The sequence below is a fragment of the Kogia breviceps genome, chromosome 17 (assembly GCF_026419965.1).
Source record: "Kogia breviceps isolate mKogBre1 chromosome 17, mKogBre1 haplotype 1, whole genome shotgun sequence".
NCBI classification, from domain to species: Eukaryota; Metazoa; Chordata; class Mammalia; order Artiodactyla; family Physeteridae; genus Kogia; species Kogia breviceps.
This window is the reverse complement of record NC_081326.1, coordinates 1,887,074-1,903,656: the sequence shown is the minus strand read 5'-3', so window position 1 is coordinate 1,903,656 and position 16,583 is coordinate 1,887,074. Positions and strand designations below refer to the sequence as shown.

Below are 16,583 nucleotides of genomic sequence, written 5' to 3'. Positions count from 1 at the left end.
CAGTGTGGTTAAATGACTATTCAAATGAAATCAGCAATCATGTTTTCTGTTATGACTGTGTAAATACTGCCTTCCACAGACCAAATAATGTATCCCAATTCTAACAGTCCCTTTCTTTTACGGTTTTGGTTTTCCCTTAACACCCTGTTTCAGTCATTCATTGCGCCTCTCATTATCTGAAATCCTTCCCTGCCTTGCCCCGCCTGCCGAAGGAGCTCCAGGCTCCATGTGCTGTGGCCTGCGACTTTGCCAGGCCCCTTGGTCCTTCTGGCCTCAGCGGCACTGCTTTCTGTCCCTGGGCTCACCTCTGCGGTGCTGTTTGAGCGGGTGTATTGCCTCTGTCCCTTCTACATCCCGAAATGCCTTTCCTGTTTTCTGCTGTCTCTGCTTCCCAGGCCTTCTGTAGGCAACTCTGGCGGTCCTTCCATCCCTCCCCCGCCCCCACTGTGTCTGGGCTGGGTGCCCCTAACAGCTTGTGCAACTGCTGTGCTCTGTTCATCTGAGTTTGTAATCATTTATGCCAGCTGTTTGCCACATGTGCTCTGGGTTCCTTGAGGTCTCCTAGGATCTTTTCAAGGGTGTGAGAGGTCAAGTACTGGGTTTTTCTACTATAACATCTGAAAATACCTAATGTTTTGCAAAACAGCAGGGCTTGTGGGAAAAATAGCGTTGCAGCATGCCATCAAAGCCTGTGCAACCAGCTTACCAGCAGAAACAGTACCAATCCTAATACAATTTCTGGGACAGCTAAACCTCTGCTGGGGTTTGCAGCCGGCATCACAGTCAGTCAGTCCTTCACAGCCTTAAACCCTAGGGTTCATTGTCCTCTGACATTCAGGCCCTGGAAGACCATTTGCTTATGGATTATCATTTTATTTGCATATAGATGTCATTTTTATTAAAATTTAAAAAATCTGAACCTGGGTATAGCCTTCATTAGTCTGTTGTTTTAATTCAGGGAAAACGTCTTAGTATTTTTACATCTGCATCCACAGTCCCCCAGATCACTTGAAGACACTGTCCCATCATCTAATTGTCTTACATACGAAGGTACTCTATTCTAAGCTTTTTGCTTGAAGTCTTTATGAGCTGCTACGGTATGCCTTTAGTGTGTGGAAGCTTGTACCTTCCTGTCGCTTCAGAGCACGAACATGTATTGTAAACCATTACACCTTCATTATCTCCGCATCATTACCGCATATGCTGAACGTGTGAGCTCATTTGTGTTGAAGAAACGTGCACTGCAGCAGGTTGTACCTCCTATTCCAGGAAGCCTTTCCTGACTTCCTCCCTCCTGCATACCCTTTCAGCTTTCTGTTCAGATCTGTTTCTTTCCTACCAGACCAGAGAGAAAGGAGTCTGGGAAATCTGATTTCCCAGTTGGGCGCTACACCCTGTTGACAAGGTGATGTTTTTTCCAGCCTTCTGAGTGCCTGGTCTGTTGCAGTAGATCGGAAACATAGATGCACTGCACTTTCTAAAATGGAAAGGTAATTTCCCTTGTTAATACCTGACTCTGCTGCCTATAGTAGATGTTCCTAAACTAGAGTGGACTCCTGGATCTCTAGGAACTCAGGAGCCTTCTGAAATTGGATGCAACACTTCTGATTTGTTCATTTTTTAATAGAGGGGAGGTTGTGATCAAACTCTCAAAAGGGGCCCCCCCAAAGAAATCAATGGCCTACAGGATGAAGTCTCCCCAGCTCCTTGTAGTTTCTCTGCTCTCTTGACTTAGGCTGAGCTGTTTCCTGCCTGCAAGTTTCCTGCCTGCAATTCCCTAACTCCCTTTACTGTGTTGCACAGCCCACGCCCGTAAGAAAGCTTCCTTGATCCCGGGAGCCAGTTCCCTCTTTGGGGCTCCTTCAGCAGCCGTCTGTCACGTGAGCTGTAGCTCCCCACCCCTTTACGGATGGTTTCTCACTTGACAGTGGGCGTGCGAGGGCCTTCTTCCCCGGCTTGTCGTGGCGTTGGTGAGGTAGTTCGCAGACGGCAGCAAATGGTGGCAGTCCCTGCTTGCTTGGGTCTTCCCCGTGCCTTTCTCGCTGAGTGTGCGCTCCCGTGTGGTGAGGTCCACGTGTGCGTTTTGCTATGATGATTTTGGGTAGAGTTCAGAAGGGCCCGAGAAGGGTCAGGTCACTCTTCAGCCATGAAACAGCCGAAAGGAGATGAGTTTTCACACTAGTCGGTTACGGCGTTGCGGGAGAGCCGTGTGTAAAAATGTCCCTGCGTAGTCCGCTCGAGTCGCTCTCGCCAGACCCTCGGCAAGTGCTGCCCGGGGGGCAGACGGGAGCTGCCGCAGCCCAGTGTCGCCAGCTTTTCTGTCGTCTCGGGAAGACTTTGAGGACCAGGTGAGAAAGCTAACCTGTGCTCAGAGGCCATGCTGTCAAAAACACCTCTCAATGGGGAATTCCCTGGCGGGCCGGCGGTAGGACTCGAAGATCCCGCAAGCCTCACGGCGCGGCCCCAGATCCCACCACCTTTAAATGCTGGAACTGCGCCCCGCGTGGCGCGAGCTGCTTGGGCTGGAAGGGGTCTGTCCTCGTCCGCCTGCGTTGCGTGGCGGCTGCAGAGCGCTCAGCTCAGCTCGCGGGGACGACGGCGCTGCGGGCCCTGGCCCTTTCCGGGGAGAGCGGGTGGGCACGTCGGAGCCAGCCGTTTGTGAGCGCGAGCGCGAGCGTGAGCGTGAACGTGAGCGCGAGCGTGAGCGCGCCAGCGAGGAGCGCGGCGCGAGCCTGCAGTGTCTCCCCCGCCTGGAGGGGAGGAGAGACCAGAGGGGCCCCGGCAGTGGGGCGGGCCCGGGGGTGGGGGTGCGGCCGCTCGGTCGGCTGCTGTCTTCTCTCCAGCCAGGAGCGGACCGAGTGGGCTGTCAGAACTCTGGTTTTTGGCCATATGGGTGTTTTCGTTTCTCGCTTTCCCTCTCGCCTGATTTATCAATTCAGAAATTAATTGATACATGAATTTGCTTATTAGCGCATTGAATAAAGCTTAAATTGTGTATGGAATAGTACTATCGAAATTCTTATTTTATCTAGTTGCACTTATGTTTCCTTTCAAAGATGCTGAGTTTGACTTGTTAAAGAAGTTCATTGTACCTACGTGTGTATAACGTATGTTCTAACGCCTAAACTATTAAAGTTGTTAACAAAATTTGTGGTCTCATTTATCATGACAGGATTTACCAAACACAACCATCTTAATATGTATATTTACATATATGTATATATATTTATTTATATACACACATTTTAAACATGTTGTAGTTCCGTTTTGTATTCCGTGTTTAGGTAATCTGTTCTTTATGTTAACGTTTTGAATTTATGTGGTGCATTTAGGAATTGATAGTGGATGTTTAAGTTTAGGGACTTTAAATCCGGTAACTCGTGTATATTTACCCAGGCTTTCCGCACTCTGAAGAAGGCCCCGTGGCTCAGTGATGGAGGAGCGTGGTCTCTGGAGCCTGGGAGGCCGGGGACCATGCCCCAGCAGCGCCCCCTTCCGAGCAGCACCGGCCACCGTGGCCGCCGCTGGCCACGTGGGGCTCTTCAGCACGTGGAGTGAGGCCGCTGTGACTGAACTTTTAATTGTATTTAATTTTAATTAAGTTAGGTCTAGGTAGCCGTGTGTGACTGTGGCTGCCATGCTGGGCCTCACAGTATGAGGTGATTTAACTTAGTTCTGTGTCCCAGGTTTCCGTCTGTGCAGATGAGATCAAACTTAAGCTGCCTTTTGTGGTGGTTACAAGAATAACTAAAACAGTATATTTAAAGAATTTAACTCTGTGCCTGGAACAGGATATGTCCTTGAGAAATGGTAGTTAGTTATAATGACTATTATATATTTAATAAACTGGAATTACTTTCCTTTTGAGCATTCATTTAAACCTGTTTATTTTTATTCTTCCCTTTCAGGATTAATTTATTTTTGGAAATCAAGTGCAATATTAAAGGAAAACAAACCACACTACATTATTGGAAGCCATTTCTGCTAATTTTATTACATTTTAAAATTTATGGTTTGATTTGAATACTATCATGGGAGGCGCTGTGAGTGCTGGGGAAGATAATGATGACTTAATTGATAACTTAAAAGAAGCTCAGTATATCCGCACTGAAAGAGTGGAGCAAGCCTTCAGAGCGATTGATCGCGGAGATTACTATTTGGAAGGCTACCGAGACAATGCTTACAAAGACTTAGCCTGGAAGCATGGCAACATACACTTGTCAGCACCTTGCATTTATTCAGAAGTTATGGAAGCGTTGAAACTTCAACCAGGACTGTCTTTTCTTAACCTGGGAAGTGGAACCGGATATTTAAGTACAATGGTGGGCTTAATTTTAGGTAATTTAATTTTTGTAAAATTCTATTTTAAAAAGTAAGCTGAGTTTGTGTTACTGTTTATGATTTATAGGGTTTGCAACTTTGTGTACAATATGTGTTTGAATGTATATTCTAAAAGTAGTTACCTTCCTTAAGAGTGGAAACACAAGGTCATAGGAGTAATCTTTTCTTATTTTCAGCCCTGACCCTGATAGTTAGCTTTGCATTCAGTCCTAGACTTAAAAAGTTCTTGGAACTATCTTTGAACCCCCAGCCATTGTCTGTACTTAGAATTGAACGGTTGGAAGGTGGGAAACTCGGGAGTATCATGTAATCTACTTCAGGTAGAGTGTCCTGACAGCTGGCATCGAGAGTCGGATGGCTGTCGGTCAGTGCCCCATGGTGGAGGGGATGGTGCTGTGCTCCTGTTAGGGGGCAGGAGTCTGTGGGGCACGGAGGGGGTGGCACTGCGGGGCAAAGCACAGGACCGGGGAGAGAAGTGTGTCTGCCATCACGTTTCAGCCACCTTGTTGAATGTCTCTGCCAGGCCTTATTTCTGGAGCGAGTATCCAGCAGTGATCAAAAGGGACAAATGTCTCTGCTTACTACGAGGGCTGGGCATTGCTGAGAGCACTCGACACACAGTAACTCGTTAACGCTCCCAGTAGCCCTGTGAAGTATGTATTGTCGTGATTCCTGCGCATGTCGGTGAGTAAACCGAGGCACAGAGGTTCGGTAACTCGCCTGGAGTCACCTAGCTAGGAAATGACAGCTGGGAGATTGAGAAGGCGGGTGGACAAAGCATGCACGCAGGAGAGTCTGCTCTAAGACATTGTGATGTTGGATGGAGGGTGAACAGCCATGAGTGTCACTGAGCCGCTTAGTATTTACTGAGAACTGCTGTGTGACAGGCATTAAGGTAGAGCGTCAGGCCCAGAACATAGGCTCTCGCCCTTGAGTTTGCAGACTGGAGGGAGTGGAGAGGCATAGGAAAATGCAGTTCTCATCCCGTGTGATGTGTGCTGTAGTTGGGGGGCGTGCCCGAGTTTCAGGGATGAGACTGGTTTACAGTTGCCTCTACAGTGACGGGGGTCATGGCGGATTTTAAACAGAGAAATGGCTGGGCTCTAGGAGGGCGGCCTGTGTCTTGGTGTTCTGAGGCAGGCCTGGTTTTTCCCGGTTATCCTAGCGTCAGTATTATTGATGTCCTTTCCTTTCCCAGAGTGTCCCAGTCTGGACGGTAAATTATGGGTTCACATCGTACGACTTCAGGCATTTTCAGGCCTGAAGTTCCCCCTTCCTAAACACTGACTAGCTCCCTACTTGCTCTCCTAGTCATGGAACCTGCAATCATTTCACTTTAAAAAAAAAAAAAAAGCCCTTTCATCCCACAGCTGAGTCAGTTCCCGATACATAATAACTGGTCAAAAAGGGTAACAGTATTAAGTTTTGCCAAGAAAGAAATTCAGCAGCTTGCATGGAAACTTGGTGCTCTGCTGATCCTGAGATAGCAATATTTCATCAGGCTGGGAATCGCAGAAACCTAGCCCTTGTATCATTAGAGCCGCTTTGAGAAAGGAATCGCTAGGGTTTGAGACGGTCTCATTTATCAGAGGAACTTAGCGGAGGGAGTAGGGAGAGCTTCTTTTCCAAAGTGGGAGCTGCCTTCCTTGAGCCAGTGCGTTTCTTGACGAGCTGTGGCTGCTTAGACTCAAGTCCAGGCCTCCTTCCACGTCCAGGCACCTGGTGTCCTGCCTTTCACTCTTCTGGCCGGTCAGCTGGCTCCTGCTGAGGGAGGGCGGTTGAGCCGAAGGCCTGGTGGGGGGAGAGCAGGGGTCCTAACTAGCAGCCTTACCGGCAGTGAGGTCACCCTCCTAAACGCCGTTCCTTAGTGCTTGTCTCCAAGAAATTAGATGACTGGGGCCAGACGCATTTGTAGGCCGACTGCGGACTTCATCGTATCTTGAATGTTTTCTCCTCTGTACCCGCGGGCATTGTGGGGAAACAGACCGGGGTTTGAGTGACCCACAGTGATGACACTTCCTCCTGTTAGCAGGCTCCGGGGGGTCGCGAGTCTTCAGTCACATGTGTGACCGCACTTACTGGGCAGTATTCCAGCATTTGTCTGTGTGCGGTCCTGCAGTCAAGACCAAGATGTCATACCTCTCCTTTCGCTGGTAAATAGTCATTTGATGAGAAAGACAAAATAAAAACATTTTAAAACAGGAAAGGCAGAGAGAACGGAGTCTGTAAAACTGTGATGACAGTTAATAAATCTTGGATCTCTCCAGCTTCTGAGGAAGCTCATCTTTGTTTCTCCTGCTCCCCTTTTTGGGTTTGTGTTTCTCGAGCATTTAATTAAAGTCAAGGAGGGGGATACATCCGTAAAGATCACTTAGAACCAGCCCCACTGGGGGCTGCTTCCGTGTTGCCTGTGATAACCTGAGAGCCGTGCGTGGGGCGCGGCCCCAGTGCTTCCCAGTGGCCGTAGCAACAGAAGCTGTGTCCTTACTGCACTGCCCTAGCACCCTGGCCCTCAGCCCTGCTCGCCAGTCACACGATGGGGCGGGCGCCCGCCCTCCTGGCCTGAGGACACGCTCCGTGTGACCCGGAGGCTCTGGGCCGGGGCCGGGAGGCCGGGGCGTCTGAGGAGGAGACCCCTTGAGGGATCTCCGCCCGGAGAGGATGGGCTGCATCCTGAGAGCTCTCGTTCAGTGAGCGAAGTGGGGGTTATCCTGACTGCAGGACAGGTCTTGTGATTCCACCCCACTTGGAGCAGTTGCTCATAAATGGAATTTAGTTTTGCCCCACACTGAGAAAATGGATTATTCCAGGCTCTGAATCATGCCTCGTTTTGGACGGCTTGTTTCGTTCGTTCGCATTTGAAGACGCATTCTTGTTCCACCCTCTTCCCCTTAGGAGTCTTCCTGGGGCAAAGGGTTTTCACACAGAATCTAGTCCTTAATTGATCCTCCTTTCCGCGCTGTCTTCTGCTCCGGGAAGCCCATTGAATAGGGTGCGGGAAGAGAGGCCTCTCGTGTCCTCCTCAGGTACCAGAGCCGCGAAGGCACGTTGTTCTGATAATCTTTCTGATTCCGGTGGGGGTGGGTGGTCTCCATTCTGAACCTTTTTGCCTAGGGATTCACTCCTTACGTAGCCCACACTGTAAAACTTGGGTGTCTCTTGTAAGACCCGTGATGCCGGGCTTAATGACTTTCTCAGTCTCTCGCCTCGGTCCCGAGTTAGTAGGCGAGACCGTGGAGAGACTGCCGGAGTCACCCGGCCCTCCGAACGCCGCCGCCTCGGCTCTGCAGCGCGAGTCGCTACAGGCCACACGGCGGCCCGGCTCGCGGGTTCCACGGGGAAGCACTGCCGACGCACCTGAGTGCCGTCACCGCCAGGGCGGCTGGTCAGGCTGCGGGTGGCCGCCACGTGTGGTCTCTGTGCTCTCCCTTTCTCTGTACCGCAGGACGTTAAGTGGTACTTACTAGTTCAGCTACACCGACATTGCCTTTGACCTCAGACACGCATGTGCTCTCTCTCGTTTTAGCCCTCTTCCTCACTTGCATGAGGTTCCAATTTACGCACCATAAAGTTCACCCATTTCAACTGTACGAGTCAGGGAGTTCTAGTCTGTTAACAGAGTTGTACAAGCATGACCGTAATCCACTTTGAGAGCACTTCCATCACCCATAAAGAGCCCCTACCCCAGCCCCTGGCAGCCACTTACCTGCTTTTTGTTCCTATGGATTTGCCTTTTCTGTACCTTTCACGTCAGTGGGGTCACGCAGTCTGTGACGCTTTGTGTGTGGTTCCTTCCCTTTAGTGTTGCGTTTTCAGGGTTCACGTGGCTGTAGCGTGTGCTCCATTCCTTTTGGTGGCTGAGTAATACCCCACTGTGTGGGTACACCGCATTTTGTCCTTTCGCCAGTTAATGCTGATTTTGAACGACGCTGATGTGAACATTCGTATGCACCAACCTTGCTGGAGACACATCCAGTTTCATTTCTCTCGGGGGCTGGATTCCTAGGAGGGAGATTGCTGGGCTGTGTGGTGAGTGTATGTTTAACGTTTGAAGAACTTGCTGAGCTGTTTTCTGGAGTGGCTGCACCAGTTTATATTCCCACCAGCAGTGCACGAGGTTCCAGTTTCTCCACAGCCGCACTGATGGGTTTTGTTTTCCTTTAATAGCCATCTTAGTGGGCATAAAGTGGTATCTTCTGGTTTTAACTTGTACTTCCTGATGCTAACGGTGTGGCGTATCTGTTTCTGTCCATTTTGGTTATTCCTCTGTTTTCTTTGGTGAAATGTCTACTCAGATCTTTTCTCCATTTTTAAATTAAGTTGTTGGTGTACTTATTATTGAGTTTAAGTGTTCTTTATATATTTCGGTTACAAGCCCTTTATCAGGAACCTGATTTTCAAAGAACCGTCCCCTATCTTTTTCAGCGCCCCTTTTAGAAAGCCCCACGGCCCGCCTCAGGCCTGAGAGGGAGGGGGGCCCACGGTGCTCTTCTGCCTCATCCCCCCCCCGACTCTTGGTGAGACAAAACCCATGCTGCAGGTTTCCAGGGTTCTCTCCAAGGTAGCTTCTCTTCTCTTCTTCTCTGCGTTAAGCCAAACCTCAGTTTTCCCTCTGTATTTCTACCCTACTTCTTCTTTTTTAGGAGATGATTATTATCATTTTTGCTTTTTAAGAATGACAAAGACTGTTCTTGGTCTGGGCTTTATTTTGGGCTCTGAGCAAATCTGTTTTGGAAAGAACCCTTTCGTTTAGGCTACTACCATTTTCTGAAATCAGTTATTAAGCTCCTTACTGTTCACACCATTACTTCTTAGTCCTGCTCGGGCTTCCGTGCATCTTTTCTCTGCGCATATGCCCTGCATTGAGTTGCTACCATTATTGTGTTTCTTGGGGTTTTTCCCTCACTTCTGGTTGTGGAGCGGAAGTCATTACCGACAGCCGTCAGACCTTCATTGCTGCTCCTGTGAAAGTCCCCGGATGAGTCTGTGTTCATGGGTGTTACTGGTGATTATTACAGGGCAGCTAATAGTAATAAAAATACAGTTTTAAGGAACAGTGCAAGCTGTAGAAGTTTTACCAAGTTTTCATAGTGATTTCTTCTGGTTATGTTTCTTCATGCTCTTCTTCGAGGTTGAAGGGCACTTCCCTCAGTGCTGTGAAAAGTCTCAGGTGGGTCACTTTGCATCCTGAGTTTTTACCTTCAGGGTTAACGCTCCCCAGCCTGGATCATCCATGCACCGAAACCAGTTGAACCGTATTTGCGAATTTGCCGACTTGCTGAAATGCGTCTGTAACCCTGACATCGGTATCTGTCATTGGCGCGCATGCGCGGGCGCCGGCGGGGGGGTGCGGGGATGGGGGCGGGCGGGGTGGTGGGAGCCGCTCTGTGGGCCTGGCCCCAGCTGGCCTGGGTCGAGGGACGGTTCTGCTCCTGGTTTCAGCGTCTCAGAGCGGCGGCCAGAGGATCGAGTCGCAGTGCGGTGCGGTGCGAGCAGCTTGGGTGCTGGGCCCGTTTCTCCTGAAGCTGCTTTTGCAAAATAGAGAAAATAGACTCTACCAGGGTGAGTTTTTAGGACCGAGCGTTATTATCTCTGTGAGGTACGTATGTATGTGTATGTGTGCGTATTTCCCTAGTAGCCGTGGTGTACCATTTGCTCTGTGTTTTCTGGGCTTTACAGAACATGAACGACCGCAGATACCGCGTGCTGACTGTATACTTCAGAACACTCGTCACCCTTCCTGAGTTTGTGTCTCTGTGTAAAATAATTTGTGCATCTCCGTCTCCCAGTGACTCCCTCCGGAGCTGGCGCCCACGGCCGTGGCTCTCCCCTGGCAGAGTCTCCCCTAGGCTGAGCCGGGTGCCGGACTGGACACCCGCATCGGAGGCCCACCCGGGTCGCAGGGCTGCTCCTGGAACCTGCCTTCACGTCGCCTGTGAGGGCAGCTCCTGCAGCCTCAGCCGTCCAGCCTCCCTCACCTTTGGGCCTGCAAAGAATCTTCCCCTGGATTCTGCTTCTCTTTGCGTTGCCTTTGCGTACACTTCCTCTGTCCTTTTGTGGAAGCTTCTTTGGCTTCAGCCTATGGTGAAGGGTGGCTCTTCCTTCTGTCTTCAGGTCACCTCCACAGGCAGAGGATTCCCAGGTTTCCAGCACCAGGTCTGTCTGCTGAGCTCTGGACACTCCGCATCCTCCAAGCTGGCCAACAAGCTGGATACTTGATTACGCAGTGCTTACCGCACGCCTCCTCTTCGGTGGGCACGAGATCCCCAAGCTCAGCCTGTCTCCGGCTCAAGTTACCCTTCCTTACCCTCGCCCACACGACACAGAGCAGCTCAAGTGGCTTATACCTCCCGTGTTTCCATTTTGGTGAAAGGTACTTTTTCCTACAAAAATTACTCAAGGCAGGGCCTGAACAGCAGCCTCTCTTCTCTGTCCTAAACGTTAGCTTGCGGGATAGGCAGCCTGTTCACAGGGTTAGAAAAACCTGAAAGAACCGAAAGGCCCCTCACCTGTCTCCTCCGCTTTGTCTCGTCTTCCCACCTGGAGAGCGGTCGGCGCACGGAGCCCTGGGGACACCTCCACTTCCGCGCAGACCCGCAGCGTGCTTAGAGGGTGGCAGTCGACTTGAAATCAGAAGAACTTTCCTAGTTACATAAAGGAAAGTCTGTATTGCATTTTAGCAGATTTCTAGCAAACAGCTAAAATTAGTAAGAAATTTATTTTCAATGACATATACTTTTCTGTAAGGTTTACTTCTGTACAATGCCTCATTCTGTGATAAAATAGATTTGACACATGAAGACGTGACAAATGCACATTTTTATGCTTTGTGTATATCATTTGCCTCAGTCTTCCTTGTGAACCTTTTAAATTTGCGATGGTAGCTAAGTTGATGTACTTTATCGCCCTCCCAAAGGGTATTTATTACACGCGCCATTGAGCCAGCTGCTGAGGACACAGCAGTGCAGAGGACACAGCCCACCCCCTTGAAATTTTTGTGCACGTCGCTTCTGAACTAGCAGTAGAAGCGTTGGGTCAGATTTATTGGCTGTTCTTCACTTAGTTCAGGAATTTTTATTGCGTATTGATGTGACTTGGTCACTGCACTGGCCCTGGAGTATCTTCACAGGTGAATACGCAGTACAGCCAAGGGGCTGATGAAATGGCTTCCGTGGAAAGTGAGTGCGTCAGCAGAGTTGGATCAAGACCTAGAGCCGCTCACGTCACCTTTTAAAGCACGCTCTGTTACGCTACAGTCGAGCACACCCCTCAGTTGATTGACTGCTTTGGCGCAGTGTTCTGGTGTAGACGTGTGAGAGACAGTCGTAAATTACCCTGGCCACGTTAGACTTGGGTATTATCAGCCCACTGGGTGGAGATATCTGAAGCAGCTGACGGTGACATGTGTTCTTGATATTTTGACATTTTAGACATACAGTTTACTTAGGATCTTGGGTCCATGCTCCATAACTGTTCAAACCGACACTTTCAGATTTCGTGTAAGCATATTTTTAAGATTCAGGTGTAGTAAAAGAAAACAGTACTTGTATCCATAAGCTGAGAGAAGCCTGAGGGACTGGAACGTTCTGGTAAATTCCAAGGCTTGCTTCACGAGGCCTTCCCCAAACCTAGAGAGCAGAGAACAAGTCTCCAGTCTTAGGTATGTCCCACTAGGTAAAGAATCTTAAGCTTAACATGGCAAGATTCAGTAAATGTTTGACAGTGTCTTTTGTTAATATGCTTTTTTAACGTGATATAATAAGGTGGAGAACCGTAAGAAGCTATATCATAAGTGGGAATGCATTCGATCAGTTTCTCTTATCTAGTTATTGGTTACTTAATCTTTTGCTGATCTCATTATTTTTCCCCTTTTCTTCATCTACCTTTGCACTATTTTGTTTCTTGGCGTTATACCCCAGGGTGTTCATGGAAAGAAAGAATGAAACCTATTCTTGTCTGCTTTTCACCTGTTACCATCTCTGAATTCTTGTAAAGTTACTTGTAAATCTTCCCAAAGATGCCTATTTTATTCAACTAGAATTAGTAATAAAATATCATTGTAACTTGTTTCAAAGTGTTTTTACATATACAGTTGGTCCTCTGTATCCACGGGTTCCGCGTCTATGGATTCATCCACAATGCATCAAGATATTGGGGGAAGAAAGTCCAGCAAGTCCCTAAAAGCAGAACTTGAATTTGTCACGTGCCGGCAACTTATATACATAGCATTTACGCTGTATTTCCCATACGTAGCATATATGTATTGGGTATTATAAGTAGTCAAGATGATTAGGGGAGGATGTACAGATGTGCAGGGTGCATGCGGATACTACCATTTATATGAGGGACTTGAGCGAGCACAGATGTCAGTATTTGCAGCGGGTGGTCCTGGAACCATCCCCCCCCCCAATACTGAAGGGTGACTGTATGTTTTAATTCTCACTGAGAAACTTTATGCTCGTTTCATGGAAACTGAATAACTGATTCACCTACTCCCTCTTGTGGTAAATATTTAGTTTTATCCCGATGCTTTTATTTGTAGTCATTAACTCTTGATTATCATTTTAGCAACGGGAGCACAGATTTGAATAGTACAAAGAGATTTAAAAAATCATTTAGATTGGGCATTGCAAATTAGGAGGGTGTAGCTAGGGTGCTCGACCCAAGCTGCTTTGTTAGGATCACCTGCAGAGCCTGGGCCTCACCCTGAGAGATTCCCTCCCCCTGTTTACAGTTTAAATCAAATTAAATTTAATCTACTTTGAAATTTGGTTTTAAAAGTCACAGGTTATTCTAACGTGTAGTCAGGGTAGAGAACCACCTATAGGCTGCAGTTCTGCTTCTACCATTAACCAGTTCTGTATCCAAGGGGAGAGCATGTTATAATTTCCAATCATTTGTACCCATCTTGTACTTTATGGTGTGTGAAAGACTTCTACATAATTTACATGATTTTCCCACAGACCCATTTCATATAGTAGGAAAGACCTCACATGGTAAGTGACTGGTCTGATGATACAGCTGTAGCGGGAGCCAGGATTGGAAACGAAGGCACTGGCCTTAAATCCACCCGGTTGCTCAGCACCCCGCAGTGTTGCGGTCTCAGATGGACCGCGAATTGTTCATCTTCAGAGCGCCTCCGGTTATGTGCTCTGCGCTGTGAGGTGCCCTTTGCTTGTGGCTGCTCCACGGATGAGCTCTCGGCACAGCGCGGAGGGCGCCGGGCACCCCGGGCGCCGGGCAGCTCTCAGGTGCCCAGGCCTGCCCCGCACGCTCGGTGCTGCAGAGGGGGCGTGGGCTGCTGGGCGTCACACAGCGTCAGCAGCCATGGAGGTAAGAGATGGAGGTGTTGGTAGACACTTGATACCTCGCGACCTTTCTGTGCGTGAGCTCCTCTTATTGACTGACTGGAGGGTCATGAATAAAGCTGCCTGAGGCCCAAACAGAAACAGGCTCTGCAACAGAAAACCAGTCTTCAGAGTTTTCTGTTATACAGGGGTTCTGTTATGTGATGGCTCTTAAGGAATGGACTTTTGCCGGCCCCAAAAATAATTTCTAATGTAGGATACCTATGTTTTCCTAATAACTGTATTTGTCTTAATAAACTTTGACTTCTGTGTAAGTTTCTGTTTTCTCTTTAGTATTTAGCAATTAAAGATAGCGGCCAACTGTCAGTACTTTGATTTTTAAAGAATTTATATGACAGAAATTAAGCTTTTATTATTTCATAGAAAAATCTCTTCACAGTGGCACATACAGAATAACACTGGCATCTATTCGGCACGGTCAGATTAACATTTCATCTGTTAGATGGTGATAGGGAGTCTTAAGCTTTTGTCTTTTGGATGCCATTTCAGTTTTCTCCAGCAACAGCTTATACCTTTCTACTAGAATTATTGTATATTACTTATTTATTTGAAAATCTTGTGCTTAAAAAAAAAATCTCTTTGACTAGCTCGTTATTTTTTGGTCGAATAAGTTACTCCTGCATGTGTGAAGACACACTTTAGACAATAGAGTGTAATGGTGAAAACATCTCCCCACCCCACACCTCTTAGTCCCCTTCCTTAGAAGCAGCTGTGTATGCTTTTTTAGTTTTCTGTGTTCTATTTTTCCGTTCTATTTAATACAGGTGTCAAGTGAGTTGTAATAAAGAGCATCACACTACAATTTTATATACTTGATGTGTTCTATCTAGTTGTATATCACATTCTAAATAAATGAGATACTGTTGACATTGCCATTTAAGTTCTGCCTTCTATTAATGCATTCTTTTCAGTTTATTTTTTTCAACATGTTAATTACTGTTCAGTTTATTAGTGATAATTAAAGATATGTCTCCATGATATTTTAAAATTAAGCAATTCCACCCATTAGAAAATCATAAATGGTGTTTGTACTAGAAAATAGTGATAGTATATCGTACATGTGTGTTTTTGATACTATCAAACAAATCCATTGTATGTTAATGAAATTGTCTTTATTTTGTGTCAAGGTGATGTGAAAAACAACCTTAAGAAATTTTCTTAACAAACTTTAAACCTTATTTCCAAAAGGTGCCACTTTGCTTTTAGATATTGTATAAGCAGAAATCAAGAAAAGGAAAATGAGACCAGTGGTGTCTTAAGTGACAAACAGCCTATGTAGTCCCTTTTGACTTAGAACTCTCAAGTTCAGACTCCTTCTGTTAGTAAGGCAGTTTGAAATATTGAACAGAAGCCTTGATTTCTGCGTTCTTTACTTGCCGCCTTTATTACAGTGCTTATCCGTTCGGTCCTATTGGAAACTTCAACCCCAGCGATAGTGACCTTTTTTTATTGACCTCGCATCCATATAGCCCTCCTTTTGTTTTCCAGATGGTTACTAGATTCTTAAAATTAAAAAAAGTCTCCGTTATGTTTTACATTCAGTGGATTACCTTAAAAGGGTAGAAAGAAAATTAGATTCATTTCCTAGAACAATATTTTCCTTACTATGTATATAATGTTAAGTAACTGTAGTGTAATTTGAGTTTTTTTAAATGAGGAAAACTTTATTCAGTGTTTCCTAGCCTTTTTTGTTTCCTTACAGAAATTCAGGTTTTCAAAAGAGATTCAATACTAAATTAAAAAGTGACGTTACTGTGTGTACTTCTCTAAGTTTAATTTTTTTTTGCCATTTTCGTTTATTTTTTGAAAAAAGGAAATTCTCGTTTTTGTCAGTTTGTCTTTGGTAATATTAAGGAATTACAAGAGATCTTAAAATATATTGGATGGGTGTTCCAGTTAGCACGTGAAGACTAACAGTTTGACAGCAAAGAAACAAAAAATGAGAAGCAAAACAGTTACGATTTCATTGATCAGAATAACTTATTTAAAAATATATAAAACATTTCAAAGGAAGTTAATGCTATAACTGTTGTGGTCTGATGGATCAAGTACCTTTTTATTTAATCTTTTGTTAATCTGAATACATTTTCCAAGTAGAATCCGTTTCTTTCTTTTAAATCGAATGCAATAGAAATAGAGTAGGTTTATCTGCTTTTGACTTGAAGATAGTATCTGAACATTTTGATTTAATTTTTATAGTTAGATAATTCTTAAATTACAAACCAGTGTTTTCATGTGCCTCCTGTACATTCAGAAATGTTAATTGAGGACTGTGATTTTTTTTTGTTATCTTAAAGTTCTTAGAGGTTGGTAGAACTCCAGTGTATGTTGTATTTTTAATGGCATTCAGTTGGGGGCACATCCAGTGAAGTAGTTCCTAAGATACATACCAGGTACAGAAAATAACACACACACACACTTTTTCCTGAGAGACCAATCTCAGAGTAAGACAGAAATACAACAAGAAAGTCGAGTGGAAAACCTGATTGGCTCAGTCTCAGAAGTTTGGGAGAAATGAGATGACTAGCTCAGAACAGCGTGGTAACCGTCATGGGGTCACGGGGCAGGCAGGAGGCACGGTAGCCTTAGGAAACGGGAACCCTGTTGGTCGCATTCTCGGCCAGTACCAGGGTGGGGGAAGGGGCAGCCCCTAGATCGTTGCCCTGTTCCTCGTTCCTGGACCGTCACTCGTGCTTGGCTGTGTGCAAAAAGAAACACCAAGTGAGCGGTGTGAGGAGTGCGGGAGCAGGAGAGTAACACCCGCTCCGCCCGGTGGCCCCACTGCCCTGGACGGGGCGGGGGGGAGCTCCCGAGGCCGAGGGTGTGGTCTCAGCCCCGGAGGAAAGTAGCATTCACCGGGTCGCGGGGTGCTGT

The 16,583-nt window shown here is 46.8% G+C and overlaps 1 protein-coding gene across 13 annotated transcripts in view; it reads left to right on the top strand.

Annotated features, from left to right (window-relative positions):
• Positions 1-16,583, top strand: part of PCMTD1 (protein-L-isoaspartate (D-aspartate) O-methyltransferase domain containing 1) — a 61,921-nt gene that overhangs the window by 22,520 nt on the left and 22,818 nt on the right. For 2 of the 13 annotated variants that reach the window (XM_059042668.2, XM_067017520.1), the window contains exon 2: positions 3,909-4,338. The exons of 2 other annotated variants lie outside the window; for them this stretch is intronic. In XM_059042668.2, coding sequence (XP_058898651.1) covers positions 4,032-4,338 — 307 coding nt within the window. In that variant the 5' untranslated portion in view covers positions 3,909-4,031. Of the gene's footprint in view, positions 1-3,908; positions 4,339-4,864; positions 5,026-9,546; positions 9,648-9,783; positions 9,904-10,455; positions 16,189-16,583 lie in introns of those variants that run through there. 9 more of the 13 variants (XM_067017531.1, XM_067017528.1, XM_067017527.1 and 6 more) reach the window with 8 other exon arrangements.